We start from the raw sequence: 26,191 nt of genomic DNA on the forward strand, positions 1-26,191 counted from the left end.
GTGTGTGTGTGTGTCCATGTGTGTGTGTGTGGAGATAAACATGTCCAACCAGTAAAGCGTCATTATCTTCATGATGCTCGCGTGTCACATGACCTGCTCTCATTAAGTCCGGTCCCAAGATGCTGACGGGTCCGAGCGGCGTTGCGACGCCTCGCTCTGATGTGAAATGAAAAAAGACGACGCGAGCAGCCGACGGGCATCAGCATGCCAATCACGTCGCTCGCCGCCCCTCGCTCTGCTTTGTTCGAGGAGATGAAAGCGACTCAAACGACGTGCCTTTTTACGGGGGATTTAAACTCATCGGCGTGGGGGCCGCACCGGTAGTCTTCATCACGTTAAAGTGAACACGGCGTTCCTCAGCCCGTATTTGTGGCGTGCTGCCGCCTGCTGGTGTGGAGGAGGCGCTGCGGGCCGGGGCGAGCAACATGTCCGAGCGTCTCCTGCAACAAGGTGGCGTTGCCATGCCGACAAGTGTCTCCTGCCCCCCCCCCCGCTGCTCCTGACGTCCTTCCAGTGCTCAGTATAAATAGCCGGACCAGACGCATGTTCACCAGGGGCCGCATTTCGAAGCGGCGCCACAAGGGGCCGAATTTTGAAGCAGCACCAGGGGCCGCATTTTGAAGCGACACCAGGTGCCGCGTTTCGAGGTGGCGCAAGGGGTCGCATTTAAAAGTGGCACCAGGGGCCGCATTTCAATTTAACACCAGGGGGGCGCATTTTGAAACGGCACCAGGGGCCGCATTTTGAAGCGGCGGCACAGGGGGCCACATTTTGAAGTGGCACCAGGGGCCGCGTTGCGAGGTGGGGCAAGGGGCCGTATTTTGAAGCGGCACCAGAGGCCGCATTTTGAAGTGGCACCAGGGGCCACATTTTGAAGTGACACCAGGGGTCGCATTTAAAAGTGGCACCAGAGGCCGCATTTCGAATCCGCACAAGGGGCCGTGTTTCGAGGTGGCGCAAGGGGTCGCATTTAAAAGTGGCACCAGGGGCCGCATTTCAATGTAACACCAGGGGGGCGCATTTTGAAACGGCACAAGTGGCCGCATTTTGAAGTGGTGGCAGAAGGGGCCACATTTTGAAGTGGCACCAGGGGCCGCATTTTGAAGCGACACCAGGGGCCGCATTTCGAGGTGGGGTAAGGGGCCGTATTTTGAAGCGGCACCAGAGGCCGCATTTCGAATCCGCACAAGGGGCCGCATTTTGAAGTGGCACCAGGGGCCACATTTTGAAGTGACACCAGGGGTCACATTTAAAAGTGGCACCAGAGGCCGCATTTCGAATCCGCACAAGGGGCCGCATTTTGAAGTGGCACCAGGGGCCGCATTTTGAAGTGGCACCCGGGGCCACATTTTGAAGTGACACCAGGGGTCGCATTTAAAAGTGGCACCAGAGGCCGCATTTCGAATCCGCACAAGGGGCCGCATTTTGAAGTGGCACCAGGGGCCACATTTTGAAGTGGCACCAGGGGCCACATTTTGAAGTGACACCAGGGCTCGCATTTAAAAGTGGCGCCAGAGGCCGCATTTTGAATCCGCGCCAGAGGCCGCATTTCGAAGCGGCGGCACAAAGGGCCACATTTTGAAGTGGCACCAGGAGGAGGCGCTGCGGGCCGGGGCGAGCAACATGTCCGAGCGTCTCCTGCAACAAGGTGGCGTTGCCGTGCCGACAAGTGTCTCCCCCCCCCCCTCCCCCCGCTGCTCCTGACGTCCTTCCAGCGCTCAGTATAAATAGCAGCGTTCGAGGCGTTTTGAAATGAGTCCAGCTCGGCTTGTTCTGCTCGCTGCAGCGACTTCATCCATTATGTAGCGCCCTAACACACACACACACACATACACACATACACACACACACACACACATGAACCGTAGCGCCAGAAGGCGCTTTTACCTGCGCACTTGTAGGCCAGACAGGGCTTCTCGCCGTCAGCCGCCATGTTTGTTTTTGACCCGTAACGCCTCTTTGATTGACACCCGCCCATCAAGGATGATGGTGAAGCACTTCCCGCTTTTCCCCCCCACATTTTTCTATATTTTACAGACAATTTCCTTGATTCCTAAAAGCACCTGAAGTCAAAGTTGATAGCAGGTTTGAGTCCCATATGTACCCGTGTACTGCGAAGAGTGCATACAGAAATACACTTATCCACAGCAGCGCTTTAGTCTCCCCAAATTCATGCTTGTGTTGAGTACACATGGTTGTATGCTTTATAGCAGGTTTGTCCGGAAGGGGGGCCGGGGGCCAGGGGCTGGGGGTGCCGGGGGCGCCGCTTGTTGTTTATTAATGGTCCATGGCACATTTGAAAATATCATTTGGCAAGAAAACCTAAACTTAAAATGGACGAATTTTAGCAGAATCTCAATAGGATTCAGATCAGGTCTAGGACTGGGACTAGGTCTGGGACTAGGCCGCTCCAAAGTCTTCATGTTTTTTTGTTTTTTTTGACTTGCTGCTGTGTTTTGGATCATTGTCCTGCTGCACAACCCAAGTTGCTTCCTGGTCCTGAAGCAGCAAAACAACCCCAGACCATCACACTACCACCACCATATTTTACTCTTACTATGATTTTTTTTTTCTGAATGCCAGACGTATCTGATTCTGATAAATTAGCAACTTTGTTCTTGTCATATTCTGACATTTTTCTCAAAATTTACGAATTTTTTCTCTTAATATTACAACTTTTTTCCCGTAAATTTACAACTTTATTCTCATACTATCATACTATACTCTCATACTATCTATACAACTTTTTTCTCACATATTTATGACTTTTTTCTTGTAAATTTGTAAAACTTGTAAACTTTATTTTGATAAATTTATGACTTTATTCTTGTACTATCATGACTTTTTTCTTATATTTCTTATAGACTTTATTTTTTGTAATATTAATAAGTTTTTTCTCATATGTTTAACACTTTATTCTGGTAATATTCAGAATTATTTTCTCACACATTATTATTATTATTAGTATTATTATTATTATTATTATTATTATTATTATTATTTCTCATTATATTACAATGTTTTTCTCACATATTTACGACCTTTTTGTGGAACATTTAAGTATTTTTGGATACATTTACAACTTTATTTTTGTAATACTACAACTTCATAAATGTATGACTAAAAAATCTCTGCCCCTCCCCCCCAATACTGGCGTCATAAGAAACAAACAAAACAAAATTAAGTTTGAATTTTTGCTAATTTAGTTTTGGGGAAAAGTTGCGGGAAAATTGAAGCCCTAATATTCTGAAAACAAATATACAAAGATGATAATAATAATAAGAAAGAAAAGAAACACTGAAAACGTGAAAAAGAGCTAAGAGTAAAGTTGTTATGAATTAATAATTGTCTCTTTCAGCTACATGGCCAAGCGGAGATGAAATAATGTAGTAACTTGTTAGTGTATCTACTGTACACGTGTTGCTTTATCAAATATATTAAATATATAAAAAGAGTCATCCTTTCTTTTTTTCACTTTTTGGCCTTGGCTGGGAACTCTTTGTACTGCCCTATGTTAGAATTATGAATATTATGAATATTATGAATATCGGGCTAGTTGTCAGGACGATGCAGTAGAGTTGTCCAGGTATTGTACTATTGATGCAGTAGAGTTGTACAGGTATGGTAATATTGATGCAGTAGATTTATACAGGTATTGTACTATTGATGCGGTAGATTTGTACTGGTATGGTAATATTGATGCAGTAGATTTATACAGGTATGGTAATATTGATGCAGTAGATTTGTACAGGTATTGTACAGTTGATGCAGTAGAGTTGTCCAACTATTGTACTATTGATGCAGTAGAGCTGTACAGAAATTGTACTGTTGATGCAGTAGAGTTGTCCAGGTGTTGTACTATTGGTGCAGTAGAGTTGTACAGGTATTGTACTGTTGATGCAGTAGATTTATACAGGTATGGCAATATTGATGCAGTAGATTTGTACAGGTATTGTACTATTGATGCAGTAGAGTTGTCCAGGTATTGTACTATTGATGCAGTAGATTTGTACAGGTATTGTACTATTGATGCAGTAGATTTGTACTGGTATGGTAATATTGATGCAGTAGATTTATACAGGTATTGTACTGTTGATGCAGTAGAGTTGTCCAGGTATTGTACTGTTGATGCAGTAGAGTTGTCCAGGTATTGTACTATTGATGCAGTAGAGTTGTCCAGGTATTGTACTGTTGATGCAGTAGAGTTGTCCAGGTACTGTACTATTGTACTTGTTAGGTGATGTATAAATAGTTAATGTGGGTAAACTCAGGTTTTCAGGTACTGAGCGCCGGCGTCGCCTTCAGGTGCTCGCCTTGCAGCCCGCCGTGTCTTACTGTGGGAATCGGCGCGTGGCGCCACACGCCTTGCGGGGACGTGAGTCATCCGTCTAAACGCGTTTTTTAGGAAGACGGGAGGAAGCCATTGTTCCCGTTTGACTTTCTTCCCGCCGCTCTGCCAAATTAGCATTTTTTTTTTGCTGCGTTTCAAGTGGAAAACAATGCCAACGCCATGGAGCTCGTCCTCCACCACGCCGCTCCTCCCTTCTCTCCTCCCGCCGCCTCGCTAATCTCAGCTGGGAGATATTACCTCTCATGTGCGCCCGATAGACGCTGTCAGCCATTATCCGCCGCCGCCATCGCTGCTGCTGTTTTTCATGTGGAGAGATAGCAGCTATTGTTCAAACACGGTGACCTTCCTGTGAGGCCAAACATGCTCCGGTAAACATCAACACTTGAAACCACCGCCAAGTAAACGCCACAGCATTTCATGAAGTGGCGTACCGCGGATCCCCGTGCACTCGCCGTTCTGCAGGCACGGCTCAAATTTGCTCAGGTTAAAAAAATCCGTCAATTCCGTCAAAACAGCTTACCTTGTGTACATACCCACTTTGCTATCAGACATGACAGTAGAAAAATATATATTAATATATATATTATCAAAATGGCAATAAAGCCGAAGTCAGGGCAACACATAAAAAAAGATAATCAATCAGAAAACAAATGAATTTTCCCAAAAATCAGAGCACCAATAAGAAGCAAGCGTAGAATAAGACATTTCTCTAATGGAGTTCAGGGCATGTGTTGACCTATTTTTAGGAGCTAGCATGGAGCTAGCCGCTCCAAATGCTATGACTCATTTCTGCAATTAGGACGGTAGAGATGACCCAACACTCGTTCATTGCTTATGTCTTTATCATTCGCTGATTTTTTTTGTTGCAATTTTATTGCAAATGTTGATGCCAAAATCAACGGCAAGCTAGCAGGAAGCTTCGGAGGGAGAGGCGCGATCCGTGTTTAAAGAGACCTGATCCTCTTCCCTCCCACGCTTGGTTAGTTAGGTGACATCATGAAGTGGACTCCTCCTTAGCCCCGCCCTTTCACAGCCTTCAAATGAGCTTAGCGTTTGCTTAATGATGCTAACGAAATCAAGCCAAGTGACGCTAACGTGATGTCGATACACACACAGGCTGAGGCTGTCATCTCGGCTCTGTGCCGGTCCATCGGGTCGTGTTCCTCGGTACCGCTCCGCTAGCGCTTCCCCCTGTAAGCGGGATTAATAATTACCAGCCATCCATTATTCATGTGTGACATAAGCAGCTCGCCGTCTGGTAAACACGCCGCTTCACTTCCTGTCTGGGCGCCGCTGACTCATCGGCACGGTTTGGACGCTGACCTTTGACCTGCGGCACGAGCGCTGCCGTCACTTTACAGTGGTAGCATAGTGCTAGCATAGTGGTAGCATAGTGGTAGCATAGTGGTAGCATAGTGCTAGCATAGTGGTAGCATAGTGCTAGCATAGTGGTCGCCGTGGCGGGCGCACCCCGACGCAGTCATGTTTTTGGATAAGTGTGGTGGACATCAGGCCTGCGCCGCCCCCCTCCCCCCCCCCCCCCCCCCCATCACGGAGGCTCTCAAACGAGGCGAGCGCGGCCCGTAATGCACCGCAGGCGGGGCGACCCGCCGCCGTTTATCTCGTTGGCTGGAGTGGATGGAAGGCCAATTATGCCCACTTTGGCAGCGCGGCCGCCACCGCCGCGGTGCCGTGGGCAGCCCCGCCCGCTCGGCAGGAGTGATGCTTGACAATGCTGGCTTTCAGCCGCCCGCCCCGCAACAATGGCGCCACAAGAGGGTCGGACCCTCTCTACGCTCGTGGTGTCGTTAGCGCGCTGGATGCTGTTAGCCGCTTAGCGTAGCAGTTAGCGGGGGAACTTTGACCTTGAATGCAACGTGGATGATCTGTTCTTTCTGTTGGGGGGGGGGGGGGTCACTCAACGATCCACAACTCCTACCAAAACACTCCAGGAATATGGCAGCCGATTCTCCCACTTACATAAATAATGTTTACATTTATTCATCCTGATGTGGATATTTTATATTCATATAATGATATAATACTGTTTCTTCAGAAATATTACTATCTCTGAAAGTATGCATATTATTTTCCAGAAAAATTCCACATATTTTCCTTTATTTTCTGGAAAAGTTCAAGTGCAATTTTTCCTGTTTTCCAGACAACTTTCCTTATTTTTTCCAGAATTGGAAAATCCAGAAAATGTTGATGTTGTTTTTGATTTTCCAAAAAAATGTCCCTCAATTCCCAGACATGTCTCCTGCCTTCTCTTACTTTCCCTCCCTCAATTTCCCAGGAATGTTCCTTTATTTTCCTTTATAAATGTTCCCAAAATCTCCCATAGAATTTGTTTTCCTTTATTTTACTTTATTTTATGGATAAATTATCTTCCCCCCTCACCCTTGTTTTCCTGAAAATCTTACTCCATATTTCTATTATATTTCCAGAAATCGTCCTTTATTTTCTGGAACATAATCCTATGTTCCCCTTGTTTTTTTCCTTTTTTTCCTGACAATTTTCCTTATTTTTCCACAATTTCCCAGAAAATGTTGATAATTTCCTTTATTTTCTTTAAAATGTCCCTCATTTATCTTAATTTCCCTTCCCATTGCTCATATTCCTTTTTTTCCTAATTTGTTTGATATTCTGGAAAAAAATCCTTGTTTTCTGGAAAATGTATATTTTTTCCCTTTCCCTTACAATTTTATCCACAAAATTTGCCTTGTTTTTAGGAATGTGTGCCCTTTTTTCCCGACCGGAACAATGGCAATTGAAGAGAGAAGGAGAGGGTTTTGGAGCTGAATCGAGTCTAATACTGAAAGAACCAGCAGGAGGGTGTGTAGGGGGGCGGAGTCAGACATTTTTCTGTCCGTATCATTCCCGTACCAATCCCGTACCAATCCAATTTATTCAGTGGAATAGACTAAACTAAAAGTCATGCAGTGGAAAGAAGCAGCCTTTCCAAGTGGACTGTGGACTGGGGGCCGGGGGCAGCGGGGCCTCAGCCTCTGTGGGTCCATCGGAGCGAGAGAACGCAGTGTGAGAACATTTTGGAAAAATTCACAAGCCAGCAGAGCGCTCGCAGGAAGCAGCTCCGTTCTTTCAACTCGGCCGACTTCCTCCTGAGCGCCTCCGCCGGCGCCCCCGGTTGGGGTCTGAACACGGGTCTCAAAGCATAGGTCAGCGACGCCGCGGGGGCGGCTTCGTGTCAGCCGGCGGCTCGCTGCTGCTACGAATTAGCATCCCATCAGGACCTGAGCACAAATTACTCCTCCTGGGGGGCGGGCGAGTGGGGGGGGCGATTCTGACAGGTGGAGATCTGCATCAGTGAAGACCGGCGTCCCAAATGGTTGCCTCCAGCAGGTTCTCAAACTGGTCACCGAGTGTTCAAAAGTTTCAAAGTGCTAGCGGCTAAAAATCTGTGCAACTTCCTCCAAAATAAAAAAAAAACATTAAAAACACATCACACATGTTTTTTATTCCGAGAATCTCCGGAGAGACGCTCGTCCCCGTGGGGAGCAGCTGGTGTGTGGGGTGGAGGGGGGGGGGGGGGGGGTCTAATAACAATCGTTCCATAAACTGATGTTCCTCCTATGACGTCATGGCGCTCCCAACACAGACTCGTTTCAATGACTCGCTAAGTGGGCGGCAGGGGGGCGTGGGGGGTACGTTGGGGGCGGCTTGTCTTTTCCAGACATGGCTTTCTTCTTTCTTCACTTTTGTCCTTGGCTAAATATAAAGTGCTGACTCATCTTTAGTCCGTGGCGTAGGGGTTGAGGGGGCCGCAGAGCTTAAACTCCTTTTTCATGTTCAGGTTGGACCGTTGGGACTCTGCCTTCATCTTCCGATACCCCCCCATTCCACCCCCCCTCCCCTGCTGGCAGCAGCTGAGGCCGTTGACAGTAAAAGGCATTATTAAATGCGGGGCGCTGTCGCAGCCGCCCCCTCAAAGGGACTCCTCAAAGACACTGGCAGCAAATCAAGACAAGATCAATGGGACGGAAAGGGTGGTTGGGGGGGTGTGGGGTGGGGGGGGGGGGGGGCGGTTGGTCAGGAGTGAGGTGAGGAAGAGGTCTGGAATTTTTTTGGTCATTTTTTTTTTTTTCTGGACATTTTCCTGATTTTCTTTTTTCTGGAAATGTTTTCTGTTTCCCTCCTGACTTTGTTAAAATTTCCGGAAAATTCTCCATATTTCAGGGAAATTTTTCTTTATTTTCTTTCATTTTCCGGAAATGATTTTCTTTCATTTTCCATTATTTTTCTCTGACTTTTTTCTTATTTTCGGAAAAATTTATTATGTATTTTTTCCTCATTTATCTGAAAAATGTCTTGATTTTCCAGAAATTGTTCTTCATTTTGGGCGGCACGGCGGTCTAGTGGTTACAGCTCGGAGACCGGGGTTCAATTCCACCCTCGGCCATCTCTGTGTGGAGTTTGCATGTTCTCCCCGTGCATGCGTGGGTTTTCTCCGGGTACTCCGGTTTCCTCCCACATTCCAAAAACATGCTAGGTTAATTAGCCACTCCAAATTGTGAGGAAGAGGTCGGTGGGATGGAGGACGACGCCTGAAGCATCTGGAGGAAGAGCTGGGTGTAAAACAGGAAGTGTTGTTAGATGACGATGCAGCTATCATTAGACGCTGGATGGGGGAAAATTCTGTTATTTTTCCTTTTTTACGGAAAAAAAAAATCCCTATTCAGCAGAAAATATTCCTGGAAATTTTTTTTTTCCATTTCTTTCATTTTCCATTGCTTGCTATTTACCGCAGGAAGTGCTTTAGACGTTTAGACCTGATGCCATGATGACGTGTGTATCTTTAGCCAGTGTACACACACACGCACACACGCACACACACACACACACACACACACACACACACACACACACACACACACACACACACACACACACACACACACAAGGAGACAGTGTGAGCACGGAGCGCGGCGTTCCCTCTCAGCTCCAAAGTGTTTGTGTTGTTTGCCGCGTTGGGACTTCACCTCTTTGCTGCTTCACTGAAGCCCAAAATCAGCAACACGCACCACTTTGGTCCCTGAATGCACCGCAGGAAGTGAAGGCAGCACGAGTGCTGATCAGGCCGCGGTCTCGATCCATCCAACCTTCAATTCTTCATAGCGTCGCTAACATTTGTATGCACTTTTAACGTAGCTTAGCGCAAACCCTGACGTTGCCATGGTTACAGCATCGGGGAGAGTAATTGTTTTACACGCCGGCGAGGGGGCGGGCTTACACTGCCGTGTCACAGGTACGCTGGCAAACGTGGCGTATAGCGGCCTCGCCCAGACCGGGACCAGACTGGCACCAAGAGACGGTTTGGCTTCTGTCGATTTTCTCGCTCATCCCCGTCCTGTCGTCTCCATTGAGGCGCCCTTCGCGGCGGCGTGGCAGACGGCGTGCTGGAGCGCACATTAGCCTCGGCCGCGTGCACACCTGCAGCCTACAGGTGCGCCATTAAGGCGACAAATGGCCGCTTTTGGTCTGTGTGTAACGAGGGATTAGGACGACAGCCGGTGAGGTCTTTTAGTATGCACCCCCCCCACAAACCCCTATGTGTGTGTGTGTGTGTGCGTTAGAAATAGTTTCTGAGCTGGAGGCAAATAGTCGACCTTGATTGCGAGCGGACGTTGTTCTCGTGATCCATATCTGTGAAGCTGGACTTCCTGTGTGGGAGGAGCCTCCAAGCACGGCCCCCGCCGGCTGTGCTGCAGCGTGCGTGTCCTCTTGGCGTCTGGTCCGGAGTCAACAACGGGGTCAAGAGGGGCTCCGTGTCTGATGACCCCAATGATTGACCGACTCGGTCTTGCGGAGGAGTATTTTGTCTTTTTCTTCTCGTCTCTGCCGACCACAGTAGGACGATATGTGACTTCCTGCCACCAGGGGGCGTGTAGGCCGATTGTTTGCGTGATCCTCTAACTTGTCCATAAAGTTATTTGCGCTCCATCTGCTCCTTTGTTTGGCAGCACGGAGGCCATCATAGTTGTTTACGTTCTCGTTAGGTTAAGTGCTCGTTTGCTCTTTATTTTCATGGAAATCTTTGTTAATATGCATTCTTTTTCTCTTCATTTTTCCTTGTTTTGTTGACATGTGCTTTCATTTTCCAATAGTTTTCTGAAAATTCCATGTATTAGTCCTCACCTTCTGTTATTGTCTGGAAAAATTCCTGCTTTTTCCAGAAAATGACTTTGTTGACCCTTCTGTTTCGGAAAATGTACCTAATTTTCATGGAAAATTGACCTTATTTTCTGGATTTTTGTTTTGATTTTGTCTTCTTTTACCGGAACATTCTCCGTATTTTGTCCGATTTTCCCTTCTTTTCTGGACAATGTGCCTCTTTGTCCTCTTCTTTGCTGGATTGTTATTCCTTTATCCATCTCACTTTCTTTTATCAGTCACATTTTTTATTTTCTGGACATTTTCCTGATTTTCTTTTTTCTGGAAATGTTTATGTTTCCCTCCTGACTTTGTTAAAATTTCCGGAAAATTCTCCATATTTCAGGGAAATTTTTCTTTATTTTCTTTTATTTTCCGGAAATGATTTTCTTTCATTTTCCATTATTTTTCTCTGACTTTTTTCTTATTTTCGGAAAAATGTATTCTGTATTTTTTCCTCATTTATCTGAAAAATGTCTTAATTTTCCAGAAATTGTTCTTCATTTTGGGCGGCACGGCGGTCTAGTGGTTAGCGCACGGACCTCACAGCTCGGAGACCAGGGTTCAATTCCACCCTCGGCCATCCCTGTGTGGAGTTTGCATGTTCTCCCCGTGCATGCGTGGGTTTTCTCCGGGTACTCCGGTTTCCTCCCACATTCCAAAAACATGCTAGGTTAATTAGCCACTCCAAATTGTCCATAGGTATGAATGTGAGTGTGAATGGTTGTTTGTCTATATGTGCCCTGTGATTGGCTGGCCACCAGTCCAGGGTGTACCCCGCCTCTCGCCCGAAGACAGCTGGGATAGGCTCCAGCACCCCCACGATCCTCGTGAGGAAAAAGCGGTAGAAAATGAATGAATGAATGTTCTTCATTTTCTAGAAAAAACTTTGTTTTTTTTTCTGGAATTCTGTCTTCTTTACCAGAACTTTTGTTCTTTCTTTTCCCTTTTTTTCCTTTCATCATTCAGAAAACTTTTCTTATTTTCACTTATTTGCCCTTATTTTCAGGAAATGCGGCCGTGTGGATGTTTAATTGGTTCGGGTAGCGACGAGAACCACGAGTCAGCGGGGTGTCAGCCTTGTTTGTGCGTTGTTCGATCCCCCTGGAGTTGCCTGGCGTCGTCGCACCGCCGCTGGTCTCACATCTGCTGGTCTCACGTCTTCCCGATTGAAACAATGACGTCAACGTGGACGCTCTGTTGGACCGTTGTGGAATTTAGCGTGTTCGCATTCGAGGAGATTAGCGCGGACTCGAACACGCAATCTGATGCTGGGGGCCTCTCGGGGACGCTTTGTGAATTTTCTAATCTTTTCTGGCGGTCTGGGATCGAGCTGCGATTTTCAGCTCGGCATCTGGCGCCTGCTCGGTGGCGGCACGCTCCCTCAGGAAGTTCAGTCCTACTTCCTGTCTGAAAGTGAGCGAGTCAATCCTTCATTTGTTCTTTTTCCATTAGCTTGAAGGGCGGAGGCTTTTTAATAGCGTTTCCATTGATTAAGCAATTAGCGGCGGGCGTTTGTGTTTGGATCAGAGCGGATTATTGCATTATGTTGGAAGAACGGCGTTAGCGGCGCCCGCGGCCGCGACCGACATTAGCCGCTTCACATGTGACATCATCGTCAACACGGCGCTTGAGTCATGGGAGTGTCCGCCGCCGCATCACAAATACAGTTCCACATGGACCAGCAAATCTCACAAATCTGCAACTGATAAAGGCGGCCAAATTTATTTTATTTACATTCTAACATGTGCTGCTGGAAATGATGGGAATAACAACATTCCCCTTACTCCCCTTTATTCCCTTGCTACCTTTTTAAATCTTATTCTCATTATGTATTATTTAACACTACTATGGGGGTTGGGGGCGTGGGGGAGTGTATTCTCTACACTCCCAGTCAAAAGTATGGAGACCAGTCCAGTCTATGTGGGGACCTCTCAAGGCTCCCCGGTGTCATCTTCGGATCTTCTGATCCATGTTTTTATTTCCTGCTGGTCTTCCCGACCATGACACGCCGCATCCGTCTCCCTGCAGCCACAATCCCTGGTGAGCACGGGTCATTTCACTCACCGGTTTGAGATACTTCCTTTTTGAGTTTTTACTCAGGCCTTTTTTCCTCCCTGATGTCAGTGCCGGACTGGGGGTGCCGGACCTGGGTTGCTGGATCTGGGGTGCCGGACTAGGGTGGCAGACCGGGGGTGCCAGACGGGGGGGTGCTGGACCAGGGGCGCCGAATCGGGAGTGCCGGACCGGGGGTGCTGGACCAGAGGTGCCGGATGGGGGGTGCCAGATGGGGGGGTGCCGAACCGGGGGTGCCGCATCAGGGTTGCTGGACCAGAGGTGCCAGATGGGGGGGTGCCGAACCGGGGGTGCCGCATCGGGGTTGCTGGACCAGAGGTGCCGGACAAGGGGTGCTGGACCGGGGGCGCCGAACCAGGGGTGCCGGACTGGGGGTGCCTGACCAGAGGTGCCGGATGGGGGGTGCTAGATGGGGGGGTGTCGAACCGGGGGTGCCGGACGGGGGGCGACGGATCGGGGTTGCTGGACCAGATGTGCTGGACAAGGGGGTGCTGGACCGGGGGCGCCAAACCAGGGGTGCCGGACCAGAGGTGCCGGACCAGAGGTGCTGGATGGGGGGTGCCGGATCAGTGGTGCCGAACTGGGGGTGCCGGATGGGGGGGTACTGGACCGGGGGTGCCGGATCGGGGGTGCCGAACCAGGGGCGCCTGATCAGGGTTGCTGGACCGGAGGTGCCGGACAGGGGGTGCTGGACCGGGGGCGCCAGATCGGGGGCGCTGAACCAGGGGTGCCGGACTCGGGGTGCCGGATCGGGGGGGCTGGACCGGGGGCGCCGGAAGGCTCCGAAAGTCCATCAACCGGAGAGCATTTGCGTGCGTAGGAATTAGCAAAGAGTGCGACGCGGCCGGTGGCCTTTGGAAGACTTTAATCACGTCAGCCTGTCATTGTTGTCTTTTATGGCTGCCTCTCTTGCCAATAAAGCTTTTTCCATTCAAGACCCCCCCCACCCCCACACACACACACACACACAAGCATCCCGCCGTCCACCTGCTGCTGTGTGATATCCTCCACAGCAGAAATAGCATTTTATACCCATCAGTCACACCCCCTCCATGCGGCCATGACACCCGTAGGGGGAGGAGTCAGACATCCCAGCCACGTCTTTGTTTATTTATATTGTTTGTGTTGTCGTGTACATACGGTCATGCAAGCCCGTGTGCGTGTCACACGTGTGTGTGATGTACGTTACCACACACACACACACACACACAGAAATGAAAGTGTGAGCACATAATCTGTTCAAACCGCCACCCCCTCCCCTCTCACCTACGTGCCCTCCGACCCCCCCGTGATTGCATTGCAGCTTAAAGCATGATGGGATTGAAGCCAAACGACAGGCAGGTGTGTGTGTGTGTGTGTCAATATTTGTCCATAATTCCCAGTGTATGTGGCCGTGTGTGTGAAACAGCCAACATTTGACCTTGGTGGTCGTGTGGGTGTGTGTTAAGAGGTGATGATTGACAGCTGAGAGGTTCAAATAGAGCCGAGCTCATATCCCAGTGCCCCTGGTTACTTTATATGTGTGTGTGTGTGTTTGCGTGTGTGTGTGCGCGCGCACATTGATCAGAATCCAGTGTCATGGCGCCCGAGAGGATGCTGGGTCGGCGTCTCATTAGACGACACACTTTGTGCTGTTTAGTAAAGCTGAGGGCGCTCGTTAGCTGTCACAGCAATTAGCCGGCCAGGAGTTGTCGTCTGGGCACAAAGAGAGAAAAGGTTGTATTTGTTCGGGGAGGTAAGCAAAACAAACGCACCCTCCCGGCGGCAACTGTGTTGTGTTTGATGGCCGCTCCGAGGATTGATCGATTGTCTTTAAGGGTGACGCCTCTGTCTTTATCACCTCCGGGAGGCTCTTAATATTTACTTACTGTCTACCCCCCCCCGCCGCCGCCCCCTGCCCCCGCCCCCTTCGTGTGTCACTGTGTGTGTGTATTATGGTATGTTAACAACAGTGTAAATCGACTGTGCCTTCCAAATAACTCAGCACAGCCATTAACTGTCAACAGAAGTGAGTACACCCTACAAGTGAATAAGCCCGCATGATTGGACCAAAGTAGCCATTTTCCCTCCACGGCGTCATGTGACCTCAGCTGTGCATGTGAAGCAAGACAAACAGAATTGATAAATCATGCTGTTGTGCGGTTGAATATACACCGTTTCCGCGTCCTGATTGGCTGTAGACTGTTGTCAATCAATCGCTTTCCTGCTGCCTTCCCGACTCCCGTGTGTAGCTCGCTTGCTAGCTTGCGGTCCTTGAATTTTTTGCAGTCTTCTCCCCGACAAACCCCACAATGTTGACGAAAAATCCTGAGGAGGAATCGAACCATCTCAGGAAAGGTTGGACTTGGAATGTAGAAGTCACGCGTCTGTACGGCGCCATTGTGGAGTACTTTGTACTGTAAATGCATTCAGTTCAAAGGACTGCAGTAATGCTAAGTTATGCTTGAACAAGGATACAAAAACGCTACAGGCGGCAGAATGAAAAGGCATGAAAATGAAGATTTAAAATGGATGCATGGTTTGAGGTTTTTTGAGAGTGTTTATATAAGAGACAGACTTGTCACGCCCGTTTGGGGTGAGGGTCTGGTGATTGGTGAGGGTCTTAACAGTCGGGTCTGGAGCCGATTAATTTTAAAAATTGTATTCAGAAAGTTGTGAATGGGTTTTTTATGTCTTAAATGTTTTTTTTTATTGTTTTTACTGAGTAACATGAGTGGAAAGGAGACTATAGGGGTGTTATTTCTTGTCAAGAGGGCTTGGATTTGTAACCAATTATCCGTGAACAACAATGGATGGATGGATGGATGGAATATTGTCCCATGCCTGTGTGTGTGTGTGTGTATGCTACATAAACACTGTCCGTGGTGCTGATTGGACGCTTTACAAGGTTAATAGGGAAGCGGAGCAGTCACCCGTGTCCTCTTCATCTCCCCCCGCATTTCTTCTGCTTTTGGTTCCGCCTCGTTGGGAACGTTCGGGCTTTTTGACATGTAGATATTAAGGTGACAACAGGATATGGCGTGACAACCTTTTCGGTCTCCGCGTGGTCCTTGGCCTTCTAGGGGCGCTTGTCCTTCCGCACGTGTGCATCACACGTTATTCCATCCTTCTACAGGGGTGGAATAAAGACGAGGGCGTGAGAGACGAGAGAGGAGAGACGACGGACCCAAACTGTGTTGACTTCCTGTTGTCATCGATAACAAAGACGGACGCCATGATGGCGACGACGACGATAATGATGATGATGACTCTCACAGCTGCAAACCATCATCACCCCAGCCGTCATCTGACCACCAGGTGTGAGATGTTCCCATTGATGAAGACGAACGCCGGTGAACGCCGGTGAACGCTGGCTCGCCCGCAGCTCAGCAGCCTGGCAGAGGGAACAAATCAGCAGTGGGATGCCAATAGAATTCCCGCCTCTGAGAAAGTGTGTGTCAGTGTGAGTCTTAATGGCCGTCACACCGAGGCTGGGGCCGACTGCCAAACACACACTCATCCATCACGCCAACACACACGCGGACCTCTGACCCACGCGGGCGGGCGTTGTCATCGCGATGATGTCATGTGACGACGTCGGTAAAAAAAAAAAAAAAAAAATGGAGAAAATCCAAACATCAGCTTCTTCTTCATCATTCTGCTGAAGGCAGCTGAGATTCTTTGAGGCCTTCGTGCTGAAACACTTCCTGGTTGTCCTGTCAGGATGCTCCAGGTTGTTTGTGTTGTGTCATCACACACACACACACACAAGGATGGAGCTCTAAAGTGTCCAGATAAAGTCTTGATGGACGCTTGAACCAGGGGTGCCGGACTGGGGGTGCCGGACTGGGGGTGCCGGACCGGGGGTGCCGGACCAGAGGTGCCAGATGGGGGGTGCTGGATTGGGGGTGCCGAACTGGGGGTGCCGGATCAGGGTTGCTGGACTGGAGGTGCCGGACTGGAGGTGCAGGCGGTGCTGGACCGGGGGCGCTGAACCAGGGGTGCCGGACGGGGGGGTGCTGGACCGGGGGCGCCGGATCGAGGGTGCCGAACCGGGGGTGCCGGATCAGGGTTGCTGGACCGGAGGTGCCGGACAGGCACTAAAGTGTCCAGATAAAGTCTTGATGGATGCTTGTCTCATGCACGGCTCGCAGGGAATCAAACAACAGGCTGTCTCGCCACGGCGCCGCCGGCCTGACACACACACCATGTGACACACACGCGCTCAGTCAGCCTTTTGCTGTTGAAGGCTCACGTCGTCACAAAGGTCAAGGGTCACAACATCATGGCTGGGACTCATGTCCACGGCAGTGTTTTTTTTTTGGGGGGGTGGGTGGGTTCTGGGACTGAATCGTCAAACCAGCACGAGGGTGTCTTTTATGTTTTTCCATGTATTTAAAGCATAAAAAAAACTTTTTATGACCTTCTAAATATTTGTTAACATTATTAGAGCCCTCTAGACATGAAGTAACACCCCTATAATCACCTTTACACTCCTATTACACCAGGAAAATAAGACCATCCTATATAGACTCACTCCTGCGGTGGCTACGGTCTCATCAATGTAACATTACTGCCACCAAGTGGCCATTGTGGCGTACCGCACATCACCACAATGTCTTTGAATGCATCTCCATTTAGCCATTTTCATTCTTAATTTATGGAGTAATATATGTATATTTTTGGAGTAATAATTATTCATTCAGGTATTTCCTGAAAAATCCTGATGGAGTGAAGCCAGGAAATTGGAAGCGCAAAGTGGCGAGGGTGGACTTTAATTAGGACGCCATTGACGATCATGTCACCCCGTGTGTGTGAAGACGTTCTCATTAGAACCATTATCTTCTCGGGAATCAGTTTGTCCTATTTTATAAACACACCACGTTCGGAATAATCCTTCAAAAGTGCCGCGCGTTGGCTTGGACTGTCCGTTTGTTCGACTTCTTTCAAAGTTCTTTGGAGTTTGGAAGTCGGAAGCCGGCAAAGTTTTGGCCTGGCTGCCAAACGTCAGGAACGTCATGGAAAAGTTTGTGTGCATTTCCAGAAAATGGCCGACTAATCCTTGAATAATCCATCCCCAGGATGAAATAATCATCGCCATCACTTCCGCTCCGCTTGAGTGCGTGATGAAGACTTGCCAACCCGTCCCCCAGCAGGACCGTGTGTCCGGGACTCCCATCAGGAGTGGCGTCCCTACAGGACACGACCCGGCTCACCTGAAGCCTAAAACCGGACGTCATCCTCCGCTTTGACGTTCAGGCTGAAGTCACGGAGCTCCGAGCTCCGTCTGGTCTCACTCTTGCAACGGAAGATCTCTGAGAGCTCGTCTTCAGGGTGATCCCGGGGACACGCTTGAAAGGTTCTGACTGGAACTGGAGCGTGATTGGATGCTCGTAGCCCAGGGAGAAGCATTAGCTAAATGCTCGGAATGGGGAAAAGTAGAAAGTGAAGGCACGGAAGTAAGACGGAAAAGTCACTTTTTCCAACACGTGAGGGAGGTGGTGTTAATGTCACCTTAGAGGAATCCGTCATAGATCTTCCATTCGCTAGTGATGTCTCACTTTGGACTCAAACCCCCACACGCGTGACGGAAGAGCGGCTCCATGTCCTCTGCAGGGCGGCCAAAGCCATCCTGGAGGGCCTCGTGTGGAAAGGATATCCAAGGTTGTGTTAGTCCGGCACGTGCACGCTTGTTTGCACGTCATCCCTAATGTGTCACATTGCTGGGGGGGTCCCGTGGCCCCAGTGGGGTCCGATGGGGTCCCGTTGTCTCGGGGCGCTTTTCCCTCTGCCAATCAGACATGGAGGCCGGAGGCCCAGCCTGGTTCTCATGTAGCCTTCATAGGCGGGTTATGTGAGGACAGATGCCGGCCCGGGTGGGGTGCGGTTGGGCGGCATGTTGTGGCCCCCGGCGGGGTGTCCATGTTGATTTATGGAATCGAATACTAGCTCTGTTCCAAACGGATTCTGACTCTGATTCTGACTGCTGGTGTGCTTCCTTTACCTAGTCGCCCCCCACCGCCCGCCCCCCACCACCCCTTCGCCCCTCGTCGAGGTAAACCAAGCACATCTAAACACATTTCATGGTGAGCAGGCTCAGCACTCCTTCCTGACCCGATTCTGTACACACTGGAAACCTCTCACTAAGGTCTTACATAATGCTGAGTCATGCTTTCCCTCTTTTGGGATCTTTGGCGGCAGGATGATGATCATGTGACCTCATGTGACCTCACGTAACCCCACGTGACCCCATGGGACCCCACGTGACGTCCACCCCAATGACAACTTCCATCAAGATGACTTGATAGACTGATTGACGTGCTGTCTTGGTTACCATGGTTACTTCTATGTTTACTCGTATTCCCACTCCTACTTCCACTTACTTACTTTGACTTTCATTACTGCTACTTTTACTTTGAAGTCTACTTTTTGTTTTACTTCCGCTAAGATCTACTTCTACTTGCCACTTGTACTTACATTTTCACCTTTACTTTACTTTTACTTGTACTTTGACTCTACAGCAACATGTACTTAACTTCGACTTCTACTACATCTATGTTTACTTTAACCGCTACTTTTACTTTGAATTCTACACATTCTTCTACTTTTACTATTACTGTTTCTACTTAATCTACTTTTACTTTAACTTTGACCTTTACTTGTACTTTTAAGCCTAATTTCATGTCTACTTACTTTTACTTGTACATGTTTACGTTTACTTCTAATTCTACATCTACTTGTACATTTACTTTGACGTCTACTTCAGTTATGTTTACTTTTATTTCTACTTCCTCTTTATTTTTACCTTTACTTTTACCTCTGTCATCTTTTTTACTTTTACTTTTACTACTTTTCCTTGTACCCTTACTTTTACTTCTACTTTTTCTTTATTTTTACCTTTACTTTTACCACTTTGTCATCTTTTTTTACTTCTACTTTTACTTGTACATCTACTTGTACCTCTAGTTGTACCTCTACATTTACTTTTACTTTTAGTGTTACTTCTACATCAACTTGTGCCTGTACTTTGGCTTTTACTTTTACTATTATGTTTACTTTGCAACTTACTTTTAACTTACTTTTATGTTAAGTTTTACTGCTAGGTTTACCTTACTTTTACTTCTTTGTCTTTTACCTTTACTTTTATGTTTACTTCTTGTACTTGTACTTCTTCTACAATGTCCCTGTTGACCTTTCCTTCTACTCTGACCTTGACTTCTACTTTTGCTTCTTTGTGTACTTGTGTGTGCTTCTTTGCTTTACTTTGTGTACTTGTACTTGTACTTGTACCGCACTAGCTGTACTAGTATTTGTAGGAGAACAGAGTAAATCTTTGACCTCGAGTCACCCGAGGAAAGAAAGAGAAGGTGAGCAAGGACAGAAGGAAGGAAAAAAAGAAATGAAAAAGATGAAATTGGGAAGTTGAGAAGCGTGAAATGAAAAAAATAATAACACGACAAGGTCACTTCAAGGTGACAACACCACGGAGGAAATACTACGTCTTAGTTGTTTCCAGAGTAATTACTGTACGTGTACACCACCACTGCTGATGATGACGATGGTGATGATGATTGATGTCCTCGTGATGATGGAAGAGCTGAACTTTGACCTCTGTAAAGATGGCGGGGGTAGACGTGTGCGGTTGCTGAGCGTGACTTATACGATGTGTGGGGGGGGTAGTTGGAAAAGTGCTGGCAGGAGATGAAAGAAGACGACAGAATGATGGAGACGACTTTTTTACGACCGCAGCAGAGGAAATCAAACACTTACCGGTCCTATAAAAGGTTACAGGTGGGGGCGGGGTTAATGGATGGGCGGGGTTAATAGACAGCAGGGGGAGGGGGGGTGATGGATGTTCTTCTGGGACTCATAAAGGGTCCCTGCTACAAAGCATCCTTACTGCATCTTCTTTTCAAAGGCACTTGGTGTGTGTGTGTGTGTGTGTGTGTGTGTGTGTGTGTGTTGGATAAGTTTGAATAAACTTCCTGACGCTGAATCTTCTTCCACACTGAGATGGGAATATGGGAATATGGGAATATGGACATATGGATATATGGGAATATGGACATATGCATATATGGACATATCTATTCCACCTGCTGGGCAGTGCTGATGTGATCATGTGGATGGTGTAGTGTAGTGTAGTGTGGTATGGTGTAGTGTAGTGTGGTGTAGTGTAGTGTGGTGTAGTGTAGTGTGGTATGGTGTAGTGTTGTGTGGTGTGGTGTAGTGTTGTGTAGTGTAGTGTGTTGTAGTGTGGTGTAATGTAGTGATGTGTGGTGTAGTGTGGTATGGTGTGGTGTAGTGTAGTGTAGTGTGGTATGGTGTAGTGTTGTGTGGTGTAGTGTGTTGTAGTGTAGTTGGTATGGTGTAGTGTTGTGTGGTGTAGTGTAGTGTAGTGTAGTATGGTGTAGGGTTGTGTGGTGTAGTGTGGTGTAGTGTAGTGTGTTGTAGTGTAATGTAGTGTAGTGTGGTATGGTGTAGTGTTGTGCAGTGTAGTGTGTTGTGGTGTAGTGTGTTGTAGTTTTGTGTAGTGTAGTGTGGTGTTGTATAGTGTAGGGTTATGTGGTGTAGTGTAGTGTAGTGTGTTGTGGTGTGATGTAGTGTGGTATGGTGTAGTGTTGTGTAGTGTTTTGTGGTGTAGTGTGTTGTGGTGTAGGGTTGTGTGGTGTAGTGTGGTGTAGTGTGGTATGGTGTAGTGTGCTGTGTTGTGTAGTGTTATGTGTTGTGTAGTGTGATGTAGTGTGGTGTGGTGTAGTGTATTGTGGTGATGTGTCGTGTGCAGCGAGCATAGACGTCGTTAGCATAGTCGTCAGACCTAGGTAGTTGTGTGTGCGTGTCAAAGCCAGGAAGTGATGATGTCGTCAGGAGGAGAACCAAGCGACTGATGCAAACATGAAAGAGAAGATTGGGGCCTCAAAGCGGCGGCCATTGTTGCGTCACGCGTGCGCTGGCGTTACAGCGAGCACCTTTTGTGTTGCCGATGTGGCCCCCCTTTTGGCTCCCACTGTTGGCCCCGCCCGGCTCCCCCCGCCGCTCCCTGGGGCATCCGACGCTTTGATGCGCCGCTCGCCCGGCTCTCTGGCTCCGCCCATTAATAAAAGATGGCGAGCGGCAGCCGCGAGTGACGCCTCCTTTCAAGGCGGGAAATCCCCTGAGACGCTCCCGTCACCTTCATCGCGCTCCTCCTCTTCCTCGTCCACATCTTCCTCTCTCATCTTTACTTCCTGCTCTCACCTCACCAGCCGTCTCTATGACGACTCCTCTTCTTCACCTTCATTCACACTCCTCTTCCTCACCTGCTTCTCCTCTTCCTCATCTTCATCCTGGCTCCTCTTCCTCACCTTCTTCTCCTCTTCATCAATTCCTCTTCCTCAGCCTCCTCACCTGAGGAGGCCACTCTTCTTCATGTTGTTTTTTCGTTTTCGTTTTCTGCTTTCTTCCCGGGATGTGGCGCTGACCTTTGAACTTTGAACCCACCTACCTTGGAAGGCTGACAGGAAGCTGTTCGGTGATGGCGGGGCGGTGGTGGGTGGGGGGGTGTTTGCTTTGAAGCGTGCTGCTGCTGTTGTCACGGCAACGCTCATTCATCCTGGTTAGTGAAGCCTCACCTGCCGGTAGGAGATGATTGGCCGTCACGGTCATGTGATCAGACACGGAGGGGGCGGGGGGGGTGTTAGGATGTTAGATGTCTGAGTGATGATCACGGCGGCGAGGACAGCAGGCAGGCGTTAAAAAGTCATTCGAGTTCTTGAACCTCCTCGCCACGCTTTGATCGATACGGCTGATCACATGTTGCCGTGCGATTATTATTATTATTATTATTGTTATTGTTATTGTTATTGTTATTGTTATTGTTATTGTTATTATTATTATTATTATTATTATTGTTATTGTTATTATTATTATTTTATTATTATTGTTATTATTATTATTATTATTATTGTTGTTGTTATTATTTTATTATTATTATTATTATTATTATTTCATAGCTTTCATTGCTTTAAAAGCTATTATTTCATAGTTTTAAAAGCTATTATTTCATAGCTTTAATAGCCCGTTAAGTTTAGTGGTTTTGCTCGGGAAGTGATTCTACGTTGCTTTCACTGCCACTTGTAAATAAGAATTACCTTCATTGCCGTGCTTTAAGAAAAAAACACACGCGGCCTTCTAGGCGGCCATGATGGCGTCCAGCGGCGTCGCATCTCTCCTGACCGAGCGAGGCTGTGGCCTCCTCGCAGCGTGGCGAAGAGGATGGCGTGTGTGCTGAGGTGTGCGGGGGGCGCGTGAGCGTGCGGCGGTGGCGGCGCAGCGTGTTCCGGCTAATGGCGCGACACAGCGAGGAGATAGATAGTATAATTAAGCACGAGAGAGATTAGGACCCCGTTGGCCTGAGGTGAAAAATGAGCTCTGAGGGCGGAAAGTGTGTGTGTGTGTGTGTGTGTGTGTGAGATGCCAGGATGTAACAAGCCAGGAAGCCTTTAAAGCCAAAAGGCGGCCATGCTAGGACGCTAACACGCCAACCAGATCAATGATGACAAAGCTCATTTGCATCCAACATGGAGGATTTCAAGAATCCACTTCCTGCTTTGTCGCCATTCAACAAGGTCTCACCTCACTAATCCCTTTGTTTTGTTCCGCCATTGCCCCCCCCCCCCATCCACCCCTCACCCCACCCCCGCCTGCTGATTATTTAGTCTACCCTCGGTGACCCGCCTCGGAATCTCATCTCCCATCAAACCATCATCGTCGTCTTAATTTTACCAGGAAGATGGAGGAGGTGGGCGGCCTGGGCCTGGGGGGGGAGGGGGGGTTGAGCGGGAGTGCTCTTTGGGGGGGGCGTGTTGCGGATTAACAGCAAAACAGATTTGAGCGGAGAATGTATTTGAGCGCCAACACACACCGAGGCGTCACACCGTGCGTCGGATCCGAATCCCCAACAAGCAAATAGAAAAGGAAAGAAGAAGAACTATTCCGCCATTCCTGTCCTGTTCCCATTCCATTGCCTGGGAAACCCCGGGTTTTACCCATTTTTCCCAGCGGCTCCGGTTGGAATACTCCCCCTGTTGTGGCCTTCATGAAATAAAATTCCAATAGAGGAGCAGCGCAGCTTCCTCTCCGCCCGGCAACACTCACGATGTATCACTTCCTGTAGCCGGTGAACTCTGACCTTCAAAATAAATGCACGCCAGTGAAATAACATGGTAGCCAGTCGGGGGGGGGGGATTCTGGCGGGAAGACGAGACAAATTCCATAATTCTCTGGACAATTTCTGTTATATTTTTTCCCATATTTTCCCGTCTTATTTCCTGGAAAACCTGCATCTCGACCTTGTTTGTTGTTACCATTCCCTAACTATTCCATCTTTGTGCCCCCCCCCCTCCCCCCCACAGCCTGCGAGCTGATGAACCAGGGCATCCTGGCGCTGGTGACGTCGACGGGCTGCGCCTCGGCCAGCGCGCTGCAGTCTCTGACGGACGCCATGCACATCCCCCACCTGTACATCCAGAGGAACAGCGGGGGCTCGCCGCGGACCGCCTGCCAGCTCAACCCCAGCCCCGGGGGTCGCGGGTACACGCTGGCCGCGCGCCCGCCCGTACGGCTCAACGACGTCATGCTGACGCTGGTGGACGAACTACGCTGGCAGAAGTTCATCGTCTTCTACGACATCGAGTACGGTACGTCACCCGATGAATGTCATATTTCACGTAGAGTTCCATGATATTCCGACATGGAATGTTGTCCGGACTGCCGATCGGTCGGTCGCACTGCAGCAGCAAGACTTTGTTCGGGAAGGCTTAGTCACACTGTATCTTAATGGAATCACATTAGGCCTCATGGATCTTCCAGCGTGATCGATACGCGCCAACAATGGAGCGCTTCATTTCGACTCCAACGTATCGGCTTTGATTTAAAGGGACGAGCGTCCGGCTGCTTAAGAACGGGAATGCTGCGGCTCAGTCCAGTGGATGTAACTTTATTTTGGTTCAGCGTCCCGTTTGAGCTGCGCCATACAGGAAAAGATGACACAATCATGGGCGTCCCAGTGAGCGAATATCGGTTCCACCTGGAACCAATCCACATATGGATAGATCTTAATATTGATTATTTAGAAGTCGACATAACCGGTCTAAATGTATCAACTGCAGCTTCAAAATCGCCAATCATACAATTGTTGGAACCATAAAGTGGATGAAGGGGCGGAGCTACACACAGGGCTGTGATTGGTAGAGAGTGAATGTTCACTTCATTCAGTGGGATGAGTGCTAGTAGTGTTTTATGCAAATGAAGCATTATGCAAATGTCTCTAATAGCTTAGCTTCATTTAGCGCCCCCTGGGGGTGGGGGATGGGGGTAGGGGTGCCCAGTACGTTGTCCATTGAATGTTTCGGGATGCAGAAATATCCAATTCTGTGAGACTGTTGGTGTTGAGGTAACCATGGCAACGCTGCAACGCCACGGTTGCCAGCAGCGTTTTGGAATTCTCTTTGAGGCGTCTGGAAGCCGAGAAGCCAGAAGAGAGAAGAGTTTGTTGTTTTTACCGGACTCCAACTTTTTCAGCCAAAGGATGACTGGCAGACGCTCTTTTCTTCTTCTTCAGTGGCGTCGTCGCCCCACACGGCCAACATGTGGCGCTGGGACACACGCTAATCTAAATGTCCGCCGTCGGCTTGGCGATGGAAGACGGCATTGTGGACGCTAGAAGTGGGGCTCCACCTAGGGGGGGCAGAGTGGGGGGTCGACATCAACGCCAGCCATTCATGTAGGATTCAACAGGATAGCAACATCCTTAGCCACCCGGAAGGCTGCCCTTTGACCTTTCACCCTACCCATGGCAGACTGATGGAGGCTGATTGGCTGGCTGAGGACTTGGATCATCATGGCTCCGATGCCAGCGTAGTATATTCATGTAATACTTGCAATAAGTAGTATAATAAATACATGGTTAATAGTAATTATTAGTTTAATTATAACAAATTATTAGAACATGCTAACTCCACATAGAGATGGCAGAGGGTGGAATTGAACCCTGGTCTCTCAGCTGTGAGGCCTGCGCGCAAACCACTCATTCGCCATGCAGCCCTAGAGTTTATATATTAATATATATTAATATAAAGAGTTTATATATTAATATATAGAGTTTATATATTAATATATAAACTCTTTATATTAATATATATTAATAAATTAGTTTATATATGAATATATAAAATGTATATATTCATATATTGAGTTTATATATGAATATATATTAATATTATTATATTATATTAATTTGACTAATTATATATGTGTATACATATGTAATTATTTATATATATGTTATTAGTTAATATGTTAATATAGTTAATTAATTAATATGTTATTAATTAATTAGTTATTAATTAACCAATGAATATGACTATATACGTTTTAATAATGAAACTAGTTAAATATAACAATAAAAATATGATATACTAAATAGTTATTTAAAAAAAAAATAAAATAAAAATAAAAAAAAAAAATATATATATATATACATGTAATAAATGCCAATTACTATGGTAGGTATTTTGATGAATGGCTACTGTTAATGCAATAATAAATGAATAGTTATTAGTTATGGTAGTATAT

General features: G+C 47.9%; 1 protein-coding gene across 3 annotated transcripts in view; it reads left to right on the plus strand.

Annotated features, from left to right (window-relative positions):
* The window catches only part of grid1b (glutamate receptor, ionotropic, delta 1b), a 125,155-nt gene that overhangs the window by 45,212 nt on the left and 53,752 nt on the right, over positions 1-26,191 (plus strand). For all 3 annotated transcript variants that reach the window (XM_058065692.1, XM_058065689.1, XM_058065691.1), the window contains exon 3: positions 23,971-24,255. In XM_058065692.1, the coding sequence (XP_057921675.1) occupies positions 23,982-24,255 (274 nt within the window). In that variant the 5' untranslated portion in view covers positions 23,971-23,981. The remainder of the gene's footprint in view (positions 1-23,970; positions 24,256-26,191) is intronic.

Source organism: Doryrhamphus excisus, chromosome 3, assembly GCF_030265055.1.
Source record: "Doryrhamphus excisus isolate RoL2022-K1 chromosome 3, RoL_Dexc_1.0, whole genome shotgun sequence".
Lineage (NCBI taxonomy): Eukaryota > Metazoa > Chordata > Actinopteri > Syngnathiformes > Syngnathidae > Doryrhamphus > Doryrhamphus excisus.